This window comes from Anolis carolinensis, chromosome 3 (assembly GCF_035594765.1).
Source record: "Anolis carolinensis isolate JA03-04 chromosome 3, rAnoCar3.1.pri, whole genome shotgun sequence".
NCBI classification, from domain to species: domain Eukaryota; kingdom Metazoa; phylum Chordata; class Lepidosauria; order Squamata; family Dactyloidae; genus Anolis; species Anolis carolinensis.
In genome coordinates this window covers 205,469,152-205,496,246 of record NC_085843.1, presented here as the reverse complement: position 1 = coordinate 205,496,246, position 27,095 = coordinate 205,469,152, and the positions used below count along the sequence as shown (strand labels likewise).

General features: G+C 38.2%; 1 protein-coding gene across 5 annotated transcripts in view; it reads right to left on the bottom strand.

Annotated features, from left to right (window-relative positions):
• The window catches only part of kndc1 (kinase non-catalytic C-lobe domain containing 1), a 119,547-nt gene that overhangs the window by 15,143 nt on the left and 77,309 nt on the right, over nucleotides 1-27,095 (bottom strand). For 4 of the 5 annotated variants that reach the window (XR_010004591.1, XR_010004590.1, XM_062976125.1 and 1 more), the window contains exons 11-25: nucleotides 27,016-27,093; nucleotides 24,356-24,437; nucleotides 24,021-24,183; nucleotides 20,360-21,231; nucleotides 19,627-19,771; nucleotides 16,765-16,850; nucleotides 15,243-15,571; nucleotides 12,944-13,037; nucleotides 12,753-12,850; nucleotides 11,676-11,893; nucleotides 6,756-6,869; nucleotides 5,912-6,053; nucleotides 5,491-5,673; nucleotides 3,293-3,484; nucleotides 2,042-2,124 (exon numbers count right to left, since the gene is read on the bottom strand). Coding sequence is in view for 3 of the 5 variants with exons in the window: in XM_062976125.1 (XP_062832195.1) it covers nucleotides 2,042-2,124; nucleotides 3,293-3,484; nucleotides 5,491-5,673; nucleotides 5,912-6,053; nucleotides 6,756-6,869; nucleotides 11,676-11,893; nucleotides 12,753-12,850; nucleotides 12,944-13,037; nucleotides 15,243-15,571; nucleotides 16,765-16,850; nucleotides 19,627-19,771; nucleotides 20,360-21,231; nucleotides 24,021-24,183; nucleotides 24,356-24,437; nucleotides 27,016-27,093 (2,879 nt within the window). In the remaining 2 variants the exon portion in view is untranslated. The remainder of the gene's footprint in view (nucleotides 1-2,041; nucleotides 2,125-3,292; nucleotides 3,485-5,490; nucleotides 5,674-5,911; nucleotides 6,054-6,755; nucleotides 6,870-11,675; nucleotides 11,894-12,752; nucleotides 12,851-12,943; nucleotides 13,038-15,242; nucleotides 15,572-16,764; nucleotides 16,851-19,626; nucleotides 19,772-20,359; nucleotides 21,232-24,020; nucleotides 24,184-24,355; nucleotides 24,438-27,015; nucleotides 27,094-27,095) is intronic. The other variant, XM_062976126.1, reaches the window with a different exon arrangement.

The following is a 27,095-nucleotide window of genomic DNA, read 5'->3' as shown; positions in this document are numbered from 1 at the left end:
AATTGTGCCTTTATGTGAGCTGCTCTGAGTCTCCTCCAGGGTTAGAGGGGCAGGGTATAAATATGTCAAATAAATAAATAAATATGCCAATTTATGTCGATCTTATGCCTGGGTAATATTTGTTCAGAGGGGCAGTTGCCATTGCTTTTATTTGAGATTGAGAGAGCATGATTTGCCGAAGGTTACTCAACTGGTTTTTTTGTGGCAAACAGGGATTTAAACACCAGTCTCCCATGGACCTAATCCAACACAAACAATTATGTCATGCTGAACCTCTTGATTATTTTACTATGTTTTTCTTCTTTCATTGCAACATTTCCCTGAGATATTACCCCAAACCTCTTCATTTCTGAACATACTAGTCTGGAATTTAGCCAGAAGATTATCCAGAGAAACAAGCTACCCATCTTCTATGTATTTCATAATAAAGGCCTTTGGAATCTCATCACCAAGGTCAATATATTTACTTGTACCTGAAAGCATTGCTGTTTATTTATCTAATAAAAATCAAATAAATATCTCAGCTGTACCCTGCTCAGCTTGTCTGATTAGATAAGTAGTCTTTTGTTCATCTGCACATGTATTATCAATTCACACAGGAAAGAAAATATAATACTACAGTTTTACACCCTCAGGTTCATAACACATAAGTGGAAATTGCCTGACATGACATTTTAAGAATTGTAACTCCCAGAGTGATGTTTTATCACAGAACTAGATTTCTACTTCATGCATTCAACAATAATGTCATTAAAAATAGGAAAATAAAAAGTCTCTAAGTATCAAATCTTGCCATTTAATGATTTTTGGGGTTTTTCTACAGCTCAAAGTTGGGACAAAAATTCACTCAACAAATGTATTACCTTTTACTTTAGGGGTAATTAAAAAAATAAATCCTAGCCAACACAACTTATTGGAACAAAATATGTGTCTTGTTTTCAGTGAGCCATGATATAGGCAAGCAGAACTGACAAGCAGTTTGATCCCATAGGGTTTACATGGCACTCAAATACTCGGAAGATTCAAGAAATACTAGAAGTCTACACTAAATCCTAATGATAACCGCAGTGCATACTTTTTCTATGAACTCTCAGCATTGTGAAATTCCAATAAGATCAAAAAATGCACTACAACCCAACACAAGAATTTCTTTTTGTGTCCTAGGACTTGAGTGTTCAAGTAAAAAATGCTGGTGAGGCAAGGAGGACAGCAAGGTATCCTCTAATAAGTTCAATGTCTTTATTTAGAAATAAATGGTTATCATGTGGATTACACAGAAAAGGTTACCATTTTCAATTTAGGATGGTCAAGACAAGGAGGGAACTTATACAGGATATATACCAGGCAAGGGCAAACTTCGCCCCTCCAGGTGTTTTGGACTTCAACTCCCACAAATCCTAATAGCAGGTAAGCTGGCTGGGAATTCTGGGAGTTGAAGTCCAAAACACGTGGAGCACCGAAGTTAGCTCAGGCCTCATGTATACACTTTGGAAGAATGAAAGCAAGTCAAAGCCATTTTGTACTCAACTTAGAAACAGAACTATCTGTTCTTAACTCGGGTACAAATTCCTCAGTCTCAGACTACAGGCAGCCCTCTACATTTGTGAGTTTGAATTTCGGGGATTTGATTATTCATAGATTGGAATAAAATGTTATTTCTAGGAATATCTCAGTCTTTTGCTAGAAGTTGACCATAGAGATGCACTGGAGATCTTAAGAGATTCTCTCAGGAAAAAAGAGCTATTTTTATTCAAGGGTTTTCCACCTTTGTGGGGATTCTGCACCCTAACCTCCGGTGGAGGCCTAATTGTATCACAAAATATTTTGTGAAGCATTCACTATTATGAGTCAATTTTGTAATGATCTTTTGCTAATGGTCTTATTTTCAAATGTTCAATGTTTAGGACTATATTTAGACTGCTATACCTTGTGCAAGTCTTCCATAATATGTGGAGCTCAGTTTATACTAATATCTATAATCAATTTTCTCACAGGCAACCCCCTCCCCCAAATTCATTATCACCAGACAAGGCAAACTTACTTCTGGAGAGGCACACTTTTGTCTTTTACTCCAAGGAATCTTGAATTTAGAAAGTGCACTGGGTGACATTTATGGAACATTTCCTTTAAAAAAAATCAACAAAAATATGATAGCATGTGTATACATGACTCCCAAACCCAAATCAGAGAACCTTATTAGAAAGATGCTTTTGTCTGAGAGATCAAGAATATTCAGTATGGTAGCTTGCTCTTGTCTCTCCCAGGCACAAGGCAATGAAGGCTGTGATACTGTAGTCTCCTTACAGACAATTGTGAGGATAGCTTTGCCCCAAAGATGCATTTATCACTGGTTAAAATGTCCTATTACATCAGTGGTACTCAGCCTGTGAGTTCCCAGATGTTTTGGCCTTCAACTCCCAGAAATCCTAACAGGTGGTAAACGGGCTGGGATTTCTGGGAGTTGCAGGCCAAAACATCTGGGGACCCACAGGTTGAGAACCACTGTATTACATGAAATGAGCAGCCAAGAGCAAAAAGGTGGTTAACCAGGCATATGCTTTCTTCAGTGGAAGTAGCTTACCAAAATTAACAAGATGTCCTTCAACTCTTCAGGATGATCTGCATTAAACCATATCAGGTCTTGGAGGATGCAGCTTATTTTATCTTCAAAGAGTTTGACAAACCACGGATTTTGCCACGTTATACTAAGTTAGAGAGTACCTCCAGAATATTCTTCCTCTCATTTGGCAAAGTAGAGTCAAAAGTGTGAGGTTGTGATACACTGGACGGTTCATGAATACATTAGACTACATCACTTCCCTCTGGTCAGGTGTGTATCAAGGGGCTCAACAGGTTCTGTCATCACAGAGATGGCTTTTGGAGGTCATCTTACCAACAAATGAACTCTGTATGCCATATAATAACTAGAATTTCATAACAGGAGTACCACTAATAGAAGTATAAATATTATGTTGTGAATGACTGCTTTGGTGAGAAAATGAGCAGCATTTCTGGGAACCAAGGGAGTTTATATATTGTTCTCCCTTGTTCTTCTATTATTAGCACATTTTAAAGCATGCAACGTATCCCGTTGGGTTAGAAATGTGCTTCCTCTTCAGCTGAATACTACTGGCTCTCAGAGCCATGTTGCCTTTGAATCACATTATCAAGAAGCTTGATATGGAAATTTCTCACAAAATATCTGGGGCTTCACAAATGTTATCTTTTCAGCAATGAAAAGAAATAGTGTTATACCAGTGTTTTTAATTAATAAGAAAATAACTTAGTTTACCTGTTCCAACAGTGTTAGCTGACAACAAAGTTGTTGCGCAGTATATTCTGTTAAGAAATATTCTTCCCCATGGAAGCTTTCTGTTATATTTGTAAAGCATTGTTTTGGTAAAGAGGATGCAATCATAGGTTGTTTATCTTTTTGGTAAGGAGCAATAACTTCATTTCTTTTTGAGGGTTTCCAGTTAAAGCTCTGTACAAGAAAAAAGAAATAAATTATCCCACATATAAGTGGATAGAAATTCATTCTTATACAAGCCATAGGTATTACATTTGTGGACCTCACGCTTGTGTGGACCTTGAATTAACCCCAGAAAGAAGCTGCTAGTAGTCAGTGAGGAACAAAAGAGACGGGTGTTATAATAGGTCTGGAATTAGCTCTCTATAAAAGCTGAATTATCACATTTTAGAACAATTCATTTTTCTGAACTGTTTTCATAGGCTGCCCCCACACTACAAATTCCAGTAGTCAAAGGGAATATACTATTTGACTATATATTATTCTGGTCTAATCCTAGAGATATAATTGTTAGGTAAAGGTAAAGGTTTTCCCCTGACATTAAGTTCAGTCATGTCCGACTCTGGGGTTTGGTGCTCATCTCCATTTCCGAAGAGCTGGCACTGTCTGTAGACACCTCCAAGTTCATGTGGCCGTTACATTTCCGCCGGAGTGGTATCTATTGATCTCCTCACATTTGCATGTTTTTGAACTGTTAGGTTGGCAGAAGCTGGGGCTAACAGCGGGCGCTCACTCCGCTCCCCAGATTCAAACCTGCGACCTTTCGGTCCACAAGTTCAGCAGCTTAGCATTTTAACACGCTGCGCCATCGGTAGCTCCTGATATAACTGTTATATCACCTAAAACCTTCTGGAAAGAATGACAGAATCAGGTTTTTTCCCCCATATTCAACATCATCCTGGTACAGATTAAATTTTAGTTTATTCGCACTTAGACAAGACATTGAAGACTCAACTGCCTGTGGCCATTTTTCTATTATGCCACTAACATTGACAGAGAAGTCTTTAGGGAAGTAAAAAGTCCTTTTTCTTTAATGTACCCATTTCAATGTATCTTTAAGGCAGTTGAAACTGCTTAATTAACTTTTGAGAATAATTTTTGCAACAGCAGCAGTAGTTTTGTTGTGATGTCTTTCTCCTTGCAAATGATGTTATATCTTATAGTTTTGATTCCAATATCTGAACCAATGAAGATATTAAAGGAAGACCACAAATCCAGACAAATTCAAGTCTTGGAAGGAAACTCTGATCAGCCACAATTTTTCTTTTTATCACTTCAGTATTTCAAGATCATTTATATGGTATCACTAAGTATTGGCAATTTCAAAGCCTGACTGAGATGGCAATATGCCACAGATGGAAAGTTGGAATATGCTTGATTCATTAATCATATTAGCGAAACGAGGTAATATCTGATGCTAATTTGGAGATGTATTGTGTCTTCCAGGATGTGTTTTGAAATAAATCAATTTGTGTACCTCTAAGACATTCCAGGTAATGTTAATATAAACAGAGAGGTCCACTATATCTTAAACAGTCAGCCCTACACATTTGGAGATTTCAGTTTTGAGGATCTGATGAATATGGCCTCTATAGAAATCTCTAGACTCTCCAGCATGACTCTATGGACAACTTCTAAACTATAGAGTCACGCTGGAAGGCCTAGAGATTCTTGGAGAGAACAATTCTCTAGACATTTATAGGTTCTCCAGAATTATTATATCAGAAATTTACCATGGAATCGCAATGCAGGACCTACAGATTGATAGAGGGATCTTCTCTATGGTTAAAATAATAGTGGGCTTTTATTCATATTATTGCCACTTTCACAAAGGTCTCCTAACTTCAGTGAATGTGGAGGGATGACTGTAATAACATGTGGAGAAATTGGCCTTCCATTTAGGATTCCAAAATCCCTTGGTAAGACACTTTCTTAATACGTTTGGAGTAGACCTTTTCGACTTAATTTTCATAAAGTAAACTCACTGAATTAGTGAGAACCTTTAAACTTAATGCTTAGTAGATTCCACTAATTCAGTGGGTCTACTCCATTCCAAACTGGCAACTGAATTTAGGTATTAGCAGTATATCCTAAGATTTCAGCTAGGAAACACATTATAATAAATAATATGGTACATGCCATGTACTACTGTCACAAAGAAAGTGAAAGAGAGGACAAACCTTTAGTAAAATATTTTTTGAGAGCCTCCTGCAAGAAGAGCGTAGAGACTGCGTTTCACAGGGCTGCTCCATTTCTCTCCAGTTTTCCATTTGAAAGCACAGAGAAACGCTCTTTTCCTTCCTGCTAGTAATGAGGTCAAGCCACGATAGGAGCCATTTGCTATAGCCACTGAGTGGAACTACCTGCAAAGAATCCATGATTATATGCCTTTATGGATTTATGCCTTAACATAGCTAAAATAAATCTTTTACAATATTCATTTACAACAAAAATTATACAGTTCCCTAAAGTCAGTTTCCCTTTTCCCATTTCAATTATACATAGAGAGAAATTCTCTTATAAGGCTGCTCCAATCTTGCATGTCATAATTTACTTTGATTTGACATGCACCTTAAACTTCTTGTCAAAACAATGAATTACCTTGGAAATGAGAAAGTCTTTTAGAGTACGCATAAAGTCAGGGTTTACTGCAAAGTCTACAGCATAACAGCTTTCAATCCACATCTGCAGAATGGAGAAACTGCGGAAGTTGATTTTGCTAAGCAATGGACAGTTTTCTGGGCTTGAACGAAGAAGAACAGAAAGCTGGTCAGTAAACATTCCAGTAACATTATGTAAAAATACTTGAAAAATTATCTAAGATTTTCAGCAAGTGTGTTGTAGTGCTCTGAGCACTGAACTATGTTTTCAGAGCCCAGGGTTTAAATTCCTGCTTTCCCAAAAAAAAATCCTTAGGTGACTTCTGGCATATCACACTCTCTCAGCCTCAGAGAAGTGGAAAGCCTCACCTGAACTGCCATATAATTCAGTTTCTGAATCCAGATTATCTGCTTTGAACTGGATTATATGGCAGTGTAGACTCATATAATGCAGGTCAAAGCAGGTAACCTGGATTCAGATATGGCAGTGTAGATCCAGCCAAAGGCAACCTGTCTCTGAACAAACCTTGCCAGGAAAACCCTGTGACAGGCTTGCCTTAAGGTTGCCAGAAGTCAGAAATAACTTGGCTTTAAAGCACAAAATGACATGGTCTTCATTTATCATTTCAAGAACACAAAAAATAAAAATATATCTTCTGTTGTTTGTGTTTATATTTTATACCTTAGAATTATAATTCATAATAACATTCCTAAATCACACATAAGCAAATGGATGCTTGGTCTAAAAAAATAAAGTCATTTACAATTGCACAGGGACAGGGCCCTGATAGATCAATACTACTCAACTGAAATGTATCTGATTTCAATCTGACTTTAATACGTACCTGGGTAAGGTTATACTGATTCTATCAAGAAGAAATTGTAAAAGTTCTTCTTGTGAGCAAAAATACCGAAAGGTGAAGAGGAACTGTTGTACATAACCTTCTAAAAATGCATTTCTGCAGAGTACAAGAAGGGGAAAAATCAATTTTGCAAGCTAAAGTGTGCACAGCAAATACAAAGAAGCAAAAGGAATGGATACAATTACTGCCTGTCACTTGACTTCTCACATTTTCTATTGTACTTCAAGAAAAAGCAGAGCTTTTTTGCTTAAAAAGGAGCAGAAATCCCATCTTTAAAAATCAGTGGGGTTGCAATTATTTTCTTATTTAGCCCCTCAAGACAAAAAACTCAAGTCAACTCACAAGATTTAAACATGTGCAGATAAAAACAGATACACAGAAATCACAGAAAGGCTAAAACAATTCATCAAATTACAGTATTAAAACACTATAGAGTTTTTTTAAAATTAAAAGTGCATGGAAGGCATCAGCTCATTAAAGCACCTTTCTCAAAATCTGGTTAATTGCTAAATGCTTGCCTGAATAAAACACTTTTATCTTGGCAGGCAGTAAAACTGTTCTCACAAGGGAAACACATGCTCTATACATCCAACATCAGTCAACAGTCTAGCTATGGTCCTCTGTAATACTTTCCAAGGGCAATCTCATGTCCAGGAGAAGACAGAACTGGGGCCCCATCGACATTGACCATTTAATACAATGCCAAACTGGTATTGAAAGAAGTGGCTTCCCTGTGCAGATGAATCCATAGGATATCTGGAAATCAGGGCTGTAGCTGGAGGGGAGGGGGGGGGGTTGGGGGTTCAACCCCCCCCCCCAAATTTTCAGGTTGAAAAAAACCTGGTTTACTCATGAATTTTAAATGGTTAACCAAATCCCCATGATAAGTCTATAAGAAGCAAAAATTAAACGGGTCCCTCCAAAACCGCAAGCATTGTCTCAAGCAACTTTTGACACTTTATTCACACTGTCATTCATTGCAGCAATAGCTGATATAGTGGAAGGAACCAAGTTGATGGGATTTCAAGGTCCCCATGTGTTAGTTTTTCTGGTGATTTTGTTGGTTGGGTCTTGTTTTAGTTTTTTGTATGTTGTGGGGTACAGAAGTTGTCTGATCTTTTCCTTGTATTTTTCTGTTTCCATGATTATTGTGGCATGAAAATGATGATTTCTGGATCTGAATTGAGGTCTTTGATGGCCTGTCTTTCTTTACTTGTTATGTTGCTGGAGTAAGTTTTGCCTTTCTCAGGATCCTCACTGTTTTCCCTTTTACTTCCTCCACTTCTTCCTCGGGGAGACAGTAAATCACTGGTTTGACATTGGCAATAATGTTTTCTACTAATATCATTGACAATGTTGAATCAGCAATTTACTTCCTCCTCGAAAAACTAACACTTTAATCAAGAACTCCTCAATTAACCTCTACATATGCCAACAACAGTGCAACTGTGCAAATCGGTAGCATTCCCGGCCGCCTAGGCTTTATAGACTCCCAAAAATCCATAAGGCCTCCATCCCGCTCAGACCCATTGTGAGTGCCACTAGATCTCCCACATATTATTTTGCAAAATTTTTGGCAGCACAGCTACAAACCCATATTGGGCTCACTACGCACTACATCAAGGACTCAGCCTACTTCATAGAAAAAATCAGCAACCTCAAGCTCAACACCAATGACAAATTAATCAACTTCGATGTGGTGTCTCTATTTACCAAGTTCCTGGTAGCAGACACCATCGTACTAATCAACCAGAATTTCTCAGAAGGCATCACAACCCTGTTTCACCATTGCCTCACCACAAGCTACTTCCATTGGGACAATGAATTCTATGAACAGAAAGATGGTTAGCCATGGGGAGCCCTCTCAGCCTGGTTATAGCAAATTTCTACATGGAACACTTTGAAAAACAAGCACTGGAAATAGCAACAAAAAATCCCACTATATGGTTCAGATATGTGGATGACACCTTGACCACTTGGAGCTATGGAGAAGAACTAAATAAGTTCCTGGACCACTTCAACAGCATCCACCCAAACAGCCAATTCACCATGGAAAAAGAAAATGAAGGAAAACTGCCATTTTAGATGTCCTAGTCATCTGCAAACCCAATCAACAATTGGGCCACACAGTTTACAGAAAACCTACACACATGGATAGATACCTTCATAAAAACTCCAACCATTACCCAAGTAAAAAAGAAGCACAATCAAAGCCCTGACAGCCCACGCAAAAAGAATCTGCGAAACCCACCTCCTCCAAGGGGAAGTGAACCACCTAAACTGGGCTCTACAGGCCAATGCATACTCCACCACAGACAGAGGAACAGCAAAGCCAAGAACAAGCCACGAGAGGAAAAACAAAGATCCACCCAGAGGAAAAGTGTTCTTACCATACATTAAGGAAACCACTGACTGCATAGGGAAGCTGATGAAGGAATACAATCTACAAACTATCCAACAAGGACAAGAGGGATTTTTCTCACCTCTGCTGGAGTCTACCGTATACCATGCAGCTGTGGAAAAGTCTACATAGGGACCACCAAATGCAGCAGCATTACCCAGGCATGCATCAAGGAACATGAAAGACACTGGAGACTAATTCAACCAAAGAAGCCAGCCATAGCAGAGCACTTGATGATCCAACTTGGACACAGCATTTTATTTGAAAACACAGAAACACTGGACCACTCTGACAATCTTCATGTCTGACTACACAGAGAAGCCATTCAAATCCACAAGCATGTGGACAATTTCAACAGAAAGGAGGAAACCATGGAAATGAACAAAATCTGACTACCAGTATTCAAAAACTTTAAAATCAAGACAGTAAATAAAGAACAACACTAAAAAAATGGGAAACCCAGACATGAATCAATCAGAACCAGCTGACACCTCCCAACAAAAGATTCCCCCAGGCAGGAAGCAGCCGGGATTAGAAGCTGCAAGACCATTCAATGTCAATCAAGCTGGCCAATTGCAACATTCACACTTGCCTCAAACAGACAAGAGTTCTTTCTCCCACCCTGGACATTCCACAGATATATAAAACTCACATGCCTAGTTTCCAACAGACCTCACAACCTCTAAGGATGCCTGCCATAGATGTGGGTGAAATATCAGGAGATAATGGGCTCGGGCTGTGGCGCAGGTGGGCTCGGGCTGTGGCGCAGGCTGGAGAGCAGCTGCAATGAATCACTGCAATGAATCACTCTGACCAGGAGGTCATGAGTTCGAGGCCTGCTCGGAGCCTATGTTTGTTTGTCTTTGTTCTATGTTAAAAGGCATTGAATGTTTGCCTATATGTGTAATGTGATCCGACCTGAGTCCCCTTCGGGGTGAGAAGGGCGAAATATAAATGCTGTAAATAAATAAATAAATAAATAAATAAATAATGCTTCTGGAACATGGCCACACAGCCCAGAAAGCTCACAGCCACCCAGTGATTCCAGCCATGAAAGCCTTTGACAACACATTGTATTGACGCAATGTTCACTGTTTCCAACAGACAATGTGGTATTCTTTTATCACTATAAATTACCAATTAACAGTCATTTTCAGTTACCTTAAGTCTTGAAACTTTGTAATTAAAATAGAAAATTGATTTAATTAAGTATATATAAAATATAGAAGTATACTATTTAAATTATTTTGTGTTATAGAACTACTTTTTATGATCCGGTTAAAAAAAGTTTCAACTCCCTCTGATTTTTTTTCTGGCTATGGCCCTGCCTGGATGGTAATTATGCTGGACTACGCTTGAAACTATATGAGGGCTGTATCTCAGCATTCAAGCCCATCCTTACCAAGTTTGACCCCTTTATGGCCACACACATCAGTTTTAATCCAAACTGATTGAAATTATATAGCCACATTGGTGCAAGGGGGTGTTCTGCTTTGTACATGTTTGACATATCAGTTTGTGTCTGGTCACACAACTGCAGCAGCTGCAGAGTTTTAATTTTGGGCACACATTCATTTAAGCCAGTGCTGCACAACCAATGGCTCTCCAGGTGTTTTGGACTTCAGTGCCCAGACTTCTTGACCACTGAACAAGCTGACTAGGGCTTCATGGAGTTGGAGTCCCAAACTTCTGGAAGCCACAGCTTCTGCACCACCAACTTAACCAAATAGTCTTTTTTTCCCTTTCATTTTCATTGCTCACCTGTGCCACCGTATACTGAAGCCAGTGGAGAAAGGGGAAGTGAAATGCTGACCTGCAAATGTGTGGCGCAATATAAAAGGAAACATTGCTCTTTCCAGATGCTGATACAAACAAGGCAACTATTATTCTATAGCAGGATTGACATAGGTGACAATTAAAGCCTCAGGCATGGAAAATAATCAGTTTATAAGGCTGTTCCTACATTTGTGTAAAGGAACATCGTTCTGTAAAAGTCTGTAAAAAGGCCTAGGGCCCTTACAGACAGACCCCCATCCCAGAATCTGATCCCAGTTTTCTGTTTTAAACTTGATTATGAGTCCCCATTGCCAGATAATCTGGGATAAACAGAAAACCTGGGATCAGATCCTGGAATATAGGGCCTGTCTTGAAGGGCCCCTAGGCCCTTTCAACACTTCCATATAAAATCCATATTATCTGCTTTGAACTGGATTATATGGCAGTGTAGACTCATATAATCCAGTTCAAAGCAGATAATATGGATTATATGGTAGTGTAGAAGGAGCCTTAGAGAGGGTTCTATCTAATATCCAGGAAACCAGTTGCCCGTCAGTGTAGAAAACACAGACTGCAATGGACCAAAGAACTAACCCCTTTTCTCTCTTTTCTTCACACAGCATAAAACACATGAACTGACCATGATCTTAGAATGCCCTTTCATTCCCATGAAGCAGAAGGATAAAGCAGACTTCACCTCTCACGGATTTTAGACTAAGCTGTACCTGGAGTAGAGATATGCCATTAGCCCAAGTGGTGTTCCAGCATGTAGATTCCTTGGCTGACTGTTGTTATATTGGGATTTATTACACTGATTTTTATTAATATTATAGAAAAGGAGCATACTGTCCAATGAGCTGATACCCAGTGTTTCATTTCTTGCCATGTTAACCACTTTAAGAAGGTTGCTTGGTTCAATTCCCCATTTTTCTGTATTTATTATCTGGAACAAAAAGAGACAAGGCAGAATGTCTAAACTTCTGACACACTGTCACATGACCATGAAACAGAGAGGGCAAGGCTGTGTGGATTCATTTTCAAAGGCCCATATTCAATTCTGTGGAACATACTCTTGTACAGTGTACATTGGAACCCACTGGGGATACTAAAATTAGTGGATGCTCAAGTCTCATTATATATATTGGGGTAATACAATGATGTCCCCTATATAACATGGCAAAATCAAGATTTGCTTTTGGAATTTTCAATTGAGGGGTGAGGAATATTATCAGGTGGTGGAGGGCTGAATCCACAATTTGATAATACAGGCTCAACTGTATTTTCAACTTAAGGCACTACATAACAACAACAACAACAACAACACTTTATTTATATTCCACCCTTCTCCCTGTGGGGACTCAGAATGGATTACAGTATAAACAGATACAGGCAAACATTTAATGCCTTGTCACAATACAATGACATACACATACATGGAGAAAAGCAAAAGCTTCTCCTTCCATTTCTGGCTTTGGACGTGGTGCTCATCTCTGGCTCTAGGGGAAGTATTCTTCTCCATTTCCAAGCCGAGGAGCCTGCGTTGTCACCTCCTGATTGTATGACAGACAGCATCTTTATGCCTTTCCTGCCGAAGCTGTATCTATTTATCTACTCACATTTTCATGTTTGCAAACTGCAGGAGCTAGGGCTAACAGCAGGAGCTCACCCCACCCCGTGGATTCAAACTGCCAACCTTCAGGTTACCAGTTCAGCAGCACAAGAGTTTAACCCATTACACGACTGTGGCCCGCTGGTAGAAATGATTTCAATTTCTTAAAAAAAAAAACAACTCAAAGAATCACCTGTAGATACTCCTTTGCCAGTTCAAGAAAATGTGCCCTTGATCTTGTTTCTTCTAATTGTCTCATCAGTTTAGGCAACATAGTTTTCACTTCACCACCTTAAGATTTTTAAAAAATGCAATGAGAACCCATCTGTTGTACTTGCACAACTAATATACAGTAGCTCTGAAGTCTGAGCAGTGGAAACATACCTCTTCTCCTCCAATCTTTATGTAACAGCCTGTAATAGAATCTTCTACTCTTATTATAATTTTTTGTTTCAATCATTATCTGCTGCTCAAGTTCCTGGTGGGAGGAAGAAAGAGGAGCAAAAGTAATATATTATGCCATCTTTTTGTTAGAGGGAGGATGAAAAGGAGGAAGAATAATCATCGAACACTAAATCTACGAAGATGCCCATAAATGCCTTTTACTACTCTTTATCTTATTTCAAAATGATATATAAAACTATGCTGCCACATTTTTCCAGCTGCTTCCCATGGTTAGACATATAGGCCTAGTTAAGGCATCTTAATCTCAGTCCAATTAAGCTATTCAGAAAAGGGACATGCAGTATTCCCAGAGCTCATCACCATCCTATGGTCCATGACATCCTAATATAGGAGCAGTGATTTTCAGCATCTGCTGCAAAGAAAGTTATAATCACTCCATTTTGGTTCTGAAAAACTCCTTAAACCACAGTAGTCTTGTTCAGCGATCACAGGAAACTGGCTTCATTGCGCCTTCATCCAGACCAGACATGTAATGCAGACAATGTATGCAGATTGCACCACTGCAGCTCAATAATAGGCTAATGAGTTGAAGTCATTTTAGCACATCTCTAAAACTTACAATGTCTAACATTTTAACATTATGCATTAAGTGTTCAACAAGAGCTTTAATAATATTGCCAAGTTTATTGTCATGAATCTTCAATATCTGCTGAAACCCAACTTCAACAAGAGCAGAAAATCAGCATGTTAAAATGTTTAGAAAGATAGCTATGAAAAATATGGACTTGTAATAAATATTTGAATCACACTTATCATGAAACAATTTTTCCACACACAAAAAATGTGTTTTTGCTGCTTGCCTTCCTAAGTGCTTTTTTTGCCTTATCTCTCTGTTTTTAATGTATAGTGATGAATTAGGATCAATAGGCAGTGTTAGAATAGGCTCAAAACCTTCCCACCGTCCTGCATCTGCTTGCTTCTCCTATGTCCCCCATAAATATCCTAAAGAAAGAAGGTCCTACCTAATCTTGGGTTACCACAGTCAGCCCTGGTAAGTACAGTTGCCCCTCCATATTCAAGGATTTTGTATCCATGGCTTGAAAATACTGTACCTCCCCCCCAAAAGGAAATACAAAAAACAACTCTCAGTGTTACAATTTAATACAAATAGCGCCATGTATTGTGGTATCCACAGTGTGGGGTAGGCTGGGGAGAGATAATCTGAAACCAAACCCCACCAGATCCCAACGACTCACTCTATTTGGTTGAGAGACTGTCAACCAATGCCAGGCACAGTAGGCTGTATTTCAGATGAAGGAACTGGCAAATCCACCTCTGAACATTCCTTGCCTAAGAAATCCCTATGAAATTCATGGGGTTGTCATAAATCAACAAGTGATTTGAAGGTGTGAAGGTGAAGATCATAGTGTAAGTTGAAAAGTGTTTTGTTGAATGAAATAAATATAGGAATTCACCATCAAGTCAAAGGTAAGCCTTTTGGGTTAGAAAAAGATGCTTAAGTTTAGCTCAACACAAGCTTTTGATCAGTCATCTTTCCTTGCCTGATTATATAGGCCGACTCTGAAGCTAGACATGCCAGAAGGTTAAAATTGTTCCGTTTCTTTGATAAATAATGATTGAACAAATACTGTTTTTCTTAAGGCATTGAAACACATATTTTAAAGGAATGTAGTTACCTTCAGTTCAGGACTTATTGCTAAAATGATGGCTTTACTAAGTAATTAGGTGGTAGAGATGTTTATATTAAGAGTGTGGTGAACATTTTGGATGCTCAACAGCTTACAAAATGTGTCTCATTAAAGAAATACACAAAAACCCCTTTATGTCTAACTGGTAGTGAAACTCTGGTAAACAATTCAGACGATGAGGAAGACAGCAGTTTCAAAATCTTATGGTTTCCTTTGAAAAACAACCTCTTAAGCTATAAATTCAGAGGGAAGAATTTTCAGCACAATTAATTCTCCATTCTCCTTCTTCACTGTTTAGTATTAAGTTAGAACCAAACATTTCGTACAATAACACTATTCATCATACAGATTTGATGCAGCAGAATACACACCCTATTCTTGCCCCTATCTGCGTCACAAATGGATCTTGGAAAAGGTGGAATTGTGGCTTTTAGTGAAGCCAAATGCCAAAAGACTGAAGGTAATGGAAGAGGACATCTGATGCCTTAAAAGCACTCAGTAGAAAGCATATGTTCTGAAAGAATCAAAGCCTGCCGATTTTTTAAGTCTTGAAAAATGTGTATACCTACCACTATCTTAGCACCTATATTTTGAGTTCCACTGTCCCTCCGCTTTCCAAGTTTTCTGACGTAGTCATGAACTTCTAAACTAAAACATTCTGATCCATAGAATGCGCTTCTCCAACCAGGACAAAATCCATTGAGTTCAGACAAGCAGGGTGAGCCAGTGTAAATATCTTCCTCTTTGAGTACTAAAAGTTCTTCTTGGCTTTGAACCTCTTCTGGAAAATCTGGATCGATGTAGGTTGTATTGGTTTGCAAACATTCTTCCTCTATTTCTGTTCTGACTTCTTTTTCAGTGTTATCTTGTGGAAGGTCATCAGCAACAGAAACAGAAACTACGCCAAAAAGTTAAAAAAAAAAGTCAGCAAGGTGGTGGTCGAATATATAATATGTTGACCTATGAATGGCTTTCATTGTCAAACTGTACATGAATAATTCATTTTTTAAAAAATATAACCTAGATTTTGCAAGTTTTCACAGCTGGAAACATGCATGATTAGGACTCCTTTTGTCATATCCTTTTATGTTCTGCATAACTGTAGGCACACTGCAGAAATATAACACTTTGCCATTACACTAACTGCTCAATGCTATGGAGTCCTCGGATGTGTAGTTTTGTGAGAGATTTATCCCTTTCCATCACAATGTTCTGGTACCACAACAAACTACACATTTCAAGACTCCATAAGATGAAGCCATGGCAGTTAAAGCAATGTTGAATTGCTATAATACTGCACTGTGGATGGTTTCTAATATACACTTATACTTCACAAAGAGCATTTTGAAAATCTCTGAAGTGTGGATCCACAAATACTGTATTTCTCCAATTCTAAAACTTACTTTTTCCTTTATAAGCATTTTTAAAAATTTGATGTTTCTTAGAATTACAGCTGTATATTATATATTTTTGTTGGTGATGGTGGTGGTGAAATTAGGGTCCATTTCACAATCAATGGCATCTTACAATGGAAGAAAGAAGGGCATTATGGAATAGCTTTCTCCAATAAAAGTTAAAGTGATTCTGCCCTCCTCTCTTTTGGAAAAGGATACAAAAATCTCTTATTATATAAATCTTATAGTCATTATGACTTTTATGCTTCTTCTTCTGCAGAGTGTAAAGCTCTCATTAGCTGTCCAGTTCATATCTGACCCTCTGCTATCCCTCATTTTCAGCTGCTTTTAAAAGGTTCCAGTTTCTCTCTCACAATCTCACTTTCCTCTCACTTCAGTTGATGCAAACTGAGTTAAATGTGCAGGAGGAGAGGAAGCGAGAGAAGAAGGCAAGATCTTGACATTCCCAGTAGGTTTAAGCAAAAGCAAACTGCTGCTGGCCCTTTTAGCAGCCTATCTTTTGACTTCTTGGCTACCCATTGATTGGCCCAGTTTTCATCTGTGAAATGTGGAGGGATATGAGTTCATCAAAACAGTTTAAGCCATAAAAGTTGTCAACTTGGACCAATAACTTCAGGATAACACCTTCTTGTCTTATCATCCAAAGCATAAAACATTCTCATAAATCCTTTCTTACAATTTGTTTCTTCATTGGCATTCAGAAAGCTTTTAGGTTTATTTTGGCCTTGAAATGTATCACCATGATGTTTTATTTCATCCATTCTAAAAAACAGGGAGAAAGAAGAGAGAAGAAATAATAACATTTTTAAAAATTATAAATGAAATATTTGTTGGAGGAAAAGTTTGCTATAAACTGTACATATGGTTTAAGTTCTAATTTTTATATTTAAAATTATATTTAAAAATTAGTTGTGATCAGAGGACAAAATTTTAACAGGAGATAGTTATGTGAATGATGAATCCAGACAATGGCACAGTAAAGCTTCCAACTTCTATGGCTTGATATCATCATATAAATGGGTCTCATTCTTTGGGTAAGCTGGGTACCCTGATACAATTCTCAGGGAATTAAAGAGGTGCTAATGAAGAATACAGATGCCATAGAACCAAATGGTTATGAGTAAAAAAGAGTTCAAGCATTTGTGCCAACTTGCTACAACTTGCACATCCCATTTCCTTGTTCTTGTTTACAGTTGGCCATGTTTTACAACAGTTGTCATGATAGGTTACTGGGTGCCATTCTGAGTTTAAATTGTTGTTTTATATGCTATTGGCTTTATTTTGTATTGTACGGTGTGTTTATTTTATGTGTTGCTTTAGGCACCTTGTGCCACATGTAAGCCACCTGAGTCCCTTCGGAGAGATGGAGGCGGGGTCAAAAATGTTATTATTTTTATTATCATCAAAAGAAAAGCTAAAATGAATACAGGCAAGGATATTGGGCAGAAATAAAAGTTTCCTCTTGCCTATCAAAATCATTACATGTGAGCCTTTACTAGAGCAATGGCTTTCAAAAAGTATTCTGAGAACCTGCTGAAAAACTCATCCAGAATTTCTCAAAGAGAAAAGAAGAAATGGTAGAAAAAGGTTTCCTGCATTACCACTATTAATATTTTGAAGTGCATAACAACAAAATGGGTGCTACGCATATTCCAGGTTTGAGTATTATTTATGGACCAGCACACCTCATGGACCAATTTAGCATGTACCCCAAAGAGATGTAAGCAATGCACTAATAATTCTGTAGCAGACCAGTAAATGTGGAAAAGTTCCCTGAAGATAGAATGTCTAAAAACTAGTTCATTAGAATACAGAATAAAAAATCAAGATACTACAGAGATTGTATACAAGTGTGTGTTTTGGACAGGCAGTATATACATCTTTCCAAGTTCTTCCCCCAATAATCAATTCCCACACATTTTCAGTTGTATCTACAGTTACATTCACTGAATACATTAACACTAAGAAAGGTTAATAACCCTCTTCTATAATTAATATGACACAAACAACTCTTTTTCATAGAAAGATGAAAATACCTTGTGTCAACAGTTGTCTGTTTTTTTGTATTATACCCTTCTGCTTATCACACTATTCAATGCAAGCACAAGCTATTCTATAGTGTAAGATGCTATGAAATTGAGCCTTCCTTGCACTTCATGCTAAAGGTAAAAGGCAAATAACTTTAGTTAATATATTTCTATTCAACTAGCCCATAGACAGCAAATTGCATGGTGTGAAGAGTGGGTTCCATTTCTGATTTTAGAAGTTTTTAATGTTGCAGTTACAACACACATCAGAGAACAAATTCAAAAACTAGGTTGTGAAGGTACAGGTAAAGGTTTTCCCCTGCCATTGTCTAGTCGTGTCCTACTCTGGGGGTTGGTGCTCATCTCCATTTCTAAGCCGAAGAGCCATCCTTGTCTGTAGACATCTCCAAGGTCACGTGGCCGGCATGACTGCATGGAGTGCCATTACCTTCCCACCAGAGAAGTACCTATTGTTCTACTCACATTTGCATGTTTTCGAACAGCTAGGTTGGCAGAAGGTGGGGCTAACAACGGGAGCTCACCCTGTTCCCCTGATTCAAACCGCTGACCTTTCGGTCAGCAAGTTCAGCAGCTCAGCGGTTTAATCCACTGCGCCACCAGGGATTGTGAAGCAATGCTAGAATATGAAGAAGGCAGATGAGCATTATGAATAAGAGTGATTTGCAAGTAACAGAAAAAAGAGATGCAGAGGCAAATGGGACATTTAAAAGGCCAACAGAACAGGCCATATTGAGGTAGAAATTGCATTTTACACCAACCCCTTTTCTTTAAAGCACAATGATTTCCTAAGTGCCAACCTGACACTCACAAGACCAACACCTGCCAGCAAGATTTGTGCAAACATACATGCAGATTACACAAAGTTAGAAAAACTATCTACAAGAATCCTTAAATCTGCTTTCTAAACAGGTTTGATAATTCCAAGACAAAATTTAAGCTAGTGTGAATACTGCTTTCATCATTCTCCAGTGCATGAGTACAATATTTCAAATAGTTATTTTGCACTGAGATGTCCACGGTATATTAAGAGAGTATATGGTGCAACAATGGACACTAAGTTCTGCTCAGGGACTGGGAAGGCAATAGAAAACATGGAGCAAGGGATAATTTCATCCTCACTTCTCAGCTTTGTATTTTAAAAATGGTGAGCCAGTGTAGTGAACCAACTATAGATTGCAAAAATTTCAAATCCTCGACTAGCTATGAAATTCCTTGAGTAACCCTTAGACCAATGCTTTCCTCCCCATATAAAATTAGACAATCCCTGCTGTTATTAAGAACTCAGTGGAGATAAGAGACCATATAAATGTGATAGATGTGTAAACTCAATATATCAGGAAACAGGATTTGTATTTGTTCTTGCAGGCAGAGGAGAAGAAATCTCAAACATCTCTGCTATAGTATTCATATCTAGTTGTATCCGAGATCAAAAAGATGTTGCTATTGCCTAAAATCTGAAGGAACATTTAATGATGTTTGGAATCACTTACTTTATAGTCAGAGGAGATCTATCATTTGCTGCATCATAAAGGTTTGCTAGTAATTTTTCTTTCCAATTAAACTCACAAAATTTTTCAGATACTGCAGTACAAAAAGTGTTATATTGCAGATCCCTTACACCAAATATATATTTACCTGGTTTAGGAAAGAGAACAGTGAATTAAATTTTTTAAACAAATTAAACACACACTACTAATCTCTTTTACTGTTAGGACAAAATTGCTCAAATTTATTTTGGAGGAAATGAATGGATAACTAAAATGAGAACTGTGGAGATAAATGTATATATATCCTGCACAGAATTGTAGGAATGGGATAAGTCACACTCATAGAAACTTTTCCTTCTGTATAAAGCTTTTAAAAACCTAAATTCATCATACACACAAGCCCCATTAACACTATCATATAATCCAGATTATCAAAGTAAATAATCCACATTATCTGCTTTGAACTATGAATGAGTCTACACTGCCATATAACCCAGTTCAAAATAGATAATTGGAATTTTATTTGGCAGTTTAGATGGGGTCTCAATGAATGAGAACTTGATAAGTCAACTCTAAGGCAAATTTCATTGATTCAATATTTAACTCTTGATACTAGAAATTGGATATAAGCCTAAAAGTATAAAGGGTTAGTTATGTCAATTATAATTAAAAAGAATTAGCATAGACCCTAAATTATAGTCTGTCCATGGATCTGATATATTGTGTTTTTGCATACCTATAGCCACAATTTCATCCGTATTCTCCCAGGATGTATTAAACGGAAGCTCTTCTTGGATGAGATGGACTATGTTCATCAAGACGGGTTCATTTATCCCATTATTTGGATACGAGGTTCCAACCATGACTGGAGAAGCAGTTTTCTGATTCATGTAGATATGTGATGTGTGATCTGATAAGGAGCCACTGCTCTCTGTAGCTGTACCAGGCCCAATGTTAATTATGTGCAATGCAGCCTTTTCAAAACACTTCATCTGAGTCTCGTTATTAATGGTTGCTGGGGGCAAACTGTTAATCTGGGCTTTCATGTCCCAAAATTTACTTTGTGCATCTGTAGGCTTGCAATTTCTCAGATGGTTTACAGATGATTTCTGCTGCAGGGCCTTATCAGCAGCATAACTCACAATCGAATCTGAAAGGAGGACATGCAAACTAGAACAACTGTAAGCTGTCTGTGAATGGAGGGGTTGATTTGGTATTTGTTCTGAAACTGCGATCTGTACTGGTACAAGTGTCAAGACCCTTGTCTCTGGGTCTTGCTTTAAAAGAAAGTTATTTATGAAAGTCAAACTAGATGATACAGTACAACTTGAAATGCTTGAAGAAGGTGATTGTGAAATACGTATCTCTTGAGAGATACATGAAGATTTAGAGAGCAATGGTAAGTTATCCATGCATGAGTTAGTGTTTAAATGTTTTTGTGTATCAGGCTCAAGAATATCGGATGTCATAGAAGTAACTGGCAAATCAATGCCTTCAACTTTCTGATTTTCAGTGTCAATATTTAAATCCAATGAATTTTTCTCATTCACAGGTACCATTTCCTCCACAATTGTTTCATCCTGTACCATCACAGATGCAGTGGCATTTCTGCAAAATAAGTGAAAAGTTTTGTAAGAGATAATTTTAACCTCTCGGAAGAAACCCAAACATGTTGAAAACATGAAGAATTTCAACAAATGTGACTTGATTTATAAGGAGAACTGTTTTAACAATGTATTCCTCTCACAGATGTCTTTTCTGTTCTGACTATTGCATAATTTCAAATTTATGTATTATTCGTTGTCCATATTCCACTCTTACTAGTGAGAAACATTTATAGCAGTAGTTCCTAGGCTATGCTTTTCTTCAACATGCTCCATCATTCCTGCTTCTGCTTTTCTAAACAATATATCAATATATCTCTAAGGTTTGGAGAGCTGGAGCATAGCTTATCATGATGCTGGGCCTTTATAGTTTTCAAGAGATGGAGAAAAAGGTATCTTCAACAATATTATAAGGTTTCAGTTTCAGGTTGGCTGGGATCCAGTGGTATTCCTCATATTTCACTGCAGATCCCCATTTGCTACCCTCTTTTAAGACATTCGTTAAGTTTTTTACTTAAGTTGCATTTGTCTTTACTGTTCTAATGTAGCACAAATTCTGTGTGAAATCATACTATGTATTTTTGACATTAATACTGAAATCTGAAATATATACCGCAAGCATCCAAATGACAAATTTGTACATCTCAAAGCAGAATGAGCATCACACATAAGGGTCCCATCACACTGCACTGTTATAGATGATTCAACTTTGGGCTGAAATACTCCCACTGTCTTCTTCCTTCATGGTCAGAAGATAAATTTGGAAACCTTCACTTCTACTTTTGATTAAGTACAACTTATCATGTTCCACAAACCCAGAACCATAATTAATCTTAATTATAGCTGGCTTAGTCAAATCAGCCATAGTTTGAAATAGACTCACTTGGCAATAACCTTACTTACTTTACTTACTTACTTACTTAGGCGATCGCTCGTTGTCCGAGTACGATGGCCTTCCAAGTGTAGTGTCTTGGCGGTGGATACGTAGGTGACTGTAGAGCCCTATTCTTGACCTGCATGTTCTTCCACAGTGAAGACACCAGTTTCCAGGTGCAAGGCAGTCCCAATCACAGTTGGCTTGATGCGCCTTCCTCTTGGTACGCTTCTCCCTTTTGCCCTCCATTTGTGCCTCTTCAAATTCCACAGCACTTCTGGTCACAGCTGACCTCAAACTAGAGCACTCAAGGGCTGGGGCTTCCCATTTCTTAGTTTCTATGTCACAGTTTTTAAGGTTAGTTTTAAGCCCATCTTTAAATCTATTTACCTGTCCACCAACATTCCGTTTTCCGTTCTTGAGTTTGGAGTAGAGTAACTGCTTTGAGAGATGGTAATTGGGCATTGGGGCAATGTGGTCAGTCCTGCGGAGTTGATGGCGTAGGATCATCACTTCAATGCTGGTGATCTTTGCTTCTTCCAGCATGCTGAGATTTGTCCACCTGTCTTCCCAAAAGATTTGCAAGATTTTTCAGAGGTAACACTGATGGGATAGTTCCAGAAGTTGAGTGTGACACCTGTAGACAGTCCATGTTTTACAGGCATATAGCAGGGAAGACAATAGTTTTATAAACAAGCTCCTTGGTATTCCAATGGATGTCCTGATCCTCAAACACTCTTTGCTTCATTCGGAATAATGCTGCACTCGTAGAGCTCAGACGGTGTTGTATTTCAGTGTCAATGTTGACTTTTGTGGAGAGGTGGCTGCCAAGGTTGCGGAAACAGTCAACATTTTCTAACATTACACCTTTAAGGTGTATTTCTGCCATTAAAGAGGGAGTGGCTGGTGACTGCTAGAAGAGTACTTAGGTTTTCTCAATGTTCAATGAGAGGCCGAGCTTCTCATAAGCTTCTGCAAAGGTGTTTAGAGTGACTTGTCTTCTTCAGAATGTGCACAGACTACGTTGTCATCGGCATATTGAGTTCTATAACAGATGTTGTGATCTTGGTTTTGGTTTTCAGTCTGCTGAGGTTTAATAGCTTGCCATCTGTCTGATAGATGATTTCACTCCAGTGGGAAGCTTACCATCAACAAGATAAAGTATCATAGCGATGAAGATGGAAAATAAGGTTGGGGCAATAGCACATCCCTGTTTGACACCTGATTCCACCTTAAATGGGTCACTTTGGGAGCCATTGTTGCCCAAGACTGCTGCCATCATATCATTGTGGAGGAGCCACAGGATGTTCACAAATTTGTCAGGGCATCTGATTTTTTGGAGGATGGTCCAGACAGCCCTGCACTATGTCAAATGCCCCGCAAGGTCAATGAATGCCGTGTATACAGGTTGATTTTGTTCCCTGCATTTTTGTTGGAGCTGTCATGTAGAAAAAGCTGATGTTAATTAAAACTGAGAAATGAATGTGTCTTCATTCAGATGAGAAAAAGTAGGGGGGGGGGAAGGAAGAGGAGCAAGTTCTGCAGATGAGCTGATGGGAAACCCTACAATTGTAGATGTTTCTGGACCATAGTTTTTAACATTCCTCACCATGGGCTATCCTGGTTAGAGTCAACTGGAGTTGCAGTCTAACAATATCTGGAGGAGAGCAGGATTCCCATTACTGTTCTAAAATAGCTTAATATGATGTCCAAACACTGCCAGAAGCAAAACAACGACCCCAACTGCAAACACAGAATAGATTACCAAACATGATTAACTTGAACTGAAACACAAGTCTTTGTGGTATAATTAGCTTTACTTCGGTCCAAGAGCAAATATCTTTTTTTTAAAAAATGCTTAATTTGTGCCACATTGATTGTGGCTTTTTACTGTTCAAGCATCACAAGGGCATACTTACTTTTTACTATCCATATTTTGATGCAGGATAATTGGCTTAAAGTGTGTTGCTGAAGAAGTGAAAGCAAATGGCAATGTAGTGTTTTCTCTATTTAAAGGCAGCTGGCAGGGGACTGGTCCTTTCACTGCTTTCAGTTTACTTTCATTGCTCATAGGTAAAAATCCTAACATGTAAACAGGATGAAGGGCAAAGACAAAACAATGTATTTAGCAGAAAGGTGGGACAAACCATTGCTGACACACGAAAAAGCATTTCCAAGAGAATTAGACTCAATTGCTAACCGTGTTCTCATAGAACATAGGCCGCAATATAAGTTGTTCTACAGAAGTACTTACCCAAATTATCGTCCACTGAATGTCTCTCAGTTTCAAAATCTAAAGGCAAGCTATCATTAAAAGAATCCGCTTCTTTGAAACCCTAGCAGCAAAAACAATATAAAATGCATTAGAAATGCAATCATTAAAATTGACAACAATAAAAACATTATTTGTTTGAGTTTTACATTCTTTTGTCCTGAGGGCTCAACTCAAGAGTTTCAACTTTCAACAGAAGAATGAAAGTACAGATTATGGGCTTTGAACCAAATGTAATTTGTTCCTCCCATTTCATATGAAAACTACACTGGATTAATAATGATCTGAGATATGAATGGACACTCCCTGGAAGGAATGCATTGACTTATGTTAAGACCACTATCTCCTCAAACCACAAATGGATTCAAAATAAAGCTACTGTGGAAAATGGCACTGCATTTTTCCAAATATAACAAAGGAGAGAGTGGGGGGCGGGGATCAGACTATAGAATAAGGTTCCATTTTTTCCTTGGTCATTTGAGCCAAATAACAAACAAAATAGTCTTGAAAACATCCCAGGTTATAAAACCACTATGACCAGACAAAAGATGAAGCATCTCTAGATTAGATTACAGTATGCTACGATTCTGGTGCCATGACAACAACAAAAGCAGAAAATCAAGTGAGGCACCTTCAGGTCCACCTTTCTTTCCACATTCCTGCCACTTTCATAAGGCACATAATTTAATCAGAAGAGCCACCAGCCAACTATACCAGACTCTCTACTCTTTTTAAAAAGACATCCTCCTGTGAGCAAACCATAATATTATGAAACTTCTGAGTTTATTAGTAATGGAGTATGAACCCTACAAGTCAAGAGTAGACTCAGTTGTCAGCTTCCAAAATGTGCTCACACATCCTAGACTCAACTACAGAAAGCAAGACTAGTAGATATAAGAGAACAGACTAACTTGGAAGAGAGGCAGTTTTGATGTTCTGCTGATACAGTAGAGTCTCACTTATCCAAGCCTCACTTATCCAAGCCTCTGGATTATCCAAGCCATTTTTGTAGTCAATGTTTTCAATATATCATGATATTTTGGTGCTAAATTCATAAATACAGTAATTACAACATAACATTACTGTGTATTGGACTACTTTTTCTGTCAAATTTGTTGTATAACATGATGTTTTGATGCTTAAGCTGTAAAATCATAACCTAATTTGATGTTTAATAGGCTTTTCCTTAATCCCTCCTTATTATCCAAGATATTCACTTATCCAAGCTTCTGACGGCCCATTTAGCTGGGATAAGTGAGACTCTACTGTACATGGCTGGAGGACACAGTTAAGAGCCTTCAAGGGCTGTTCAGAAACATGGCAAAGTACAATATATAGAACACCCCAGGTTCTTGAGGGAGAAAGGGAAAGTCATAAGAGGAGGGACATGGCATAGTGTATTTTTTGCTGTATCTATATGTCTATTAGATTAATGTGATATTTTAAAATCCAGTTTAGTCAACTTTGTATATTGTACCCCAAGGGCATAGATGGGCAGCAGGGGGCTAATCTACCCCATGGGAAGGGCAATTGATTACCTCTGCTGCTATCACATTCCCATTTTTTCACCCCATATGCCTCTGGTGCGCTGATGCGCATCTCCACAGGAAATGGGGGACATACCTGCAAAGCGGATTGAGGTCTGGTTCCGCAGTAATTGTAATCACCTTCCTGGCCTCAAACTGGTTCCAGGCATGGCAATGTGATCACCCACACAGAGAAACAGATTCCTCATAAACTGGATTATAGTGAAGGGTAAAAGTACTCAACTTGGAATCGTTTACTGAGCTTTACTAGGAGCAGGTATCTAGAATCTGCTTTGCATTTTGTGAAGCTAATTTTGTTCTGAGTATATACTGGCATCTGCTGCCGAACATTTTTTTGACTGAGCTTAGACCTTCCGAAGACTTTGAAAATGCACTGTGTATTCTTACATGCATTCTGGGCTGTGTATTGCCATTGTGCATTTTCTGGCCACCATGGCCTTGAGTTGGCTTCAAACTGCATTATATGGTCAGTGTAGAAGGGCCCCGAGTCAAAAGTATCTACATTTTTGGAGCTTCCATGTAACAATATAGGAGCTACGAATACTGAATCATGTCCACAGATTGTAGTCATTTACATTAATTAACATTTTAAATGACAGTTGCCTCTCCATATCTGTGGGTTTAGCTTTTGTGGATTTGATTACTCACAGATGTGATTATTATGTTCTCGCTAGAAATTTCAAGATCCTCCAATGTAACTCTCTGTTGAATTTCTGTTGGAAGATGACCAGAAAGTAATGCTGGAAGACCGAGAGATACCTTGAGAAAACATTTCTAAACATTTGTAGCACAATTCTACAGTCAGCCTTTGAATGTCGAAGATAGAATTGCACCAGAGGGCCTAGAGCTTCCGGAAGCTGTGTCTTCCCATGTTCACAATATCTTTGTATGCAATTAAAGAAAAGTATGATATTTATTTCTTTTCCACTATTACTTCATATAATCAAGACCTTAAACATGGTTTGAAAACTGTTTATTGACCTAAAGTAAAAAAAAAACAACCAAAAAAACTCCCAAGACAACAGAAAGTTTGCAAAGTCAAGAATGAAAACAAAAATATTAATGAACAAATACACTTAAACAAAAAAGCAATACCTGAAAGGCATATTTGGTTAAAAAGGCCAGAACCTTCTTGCTGTTTATACTTTCTTCAAGCAGATAGCTGTCACATGTCT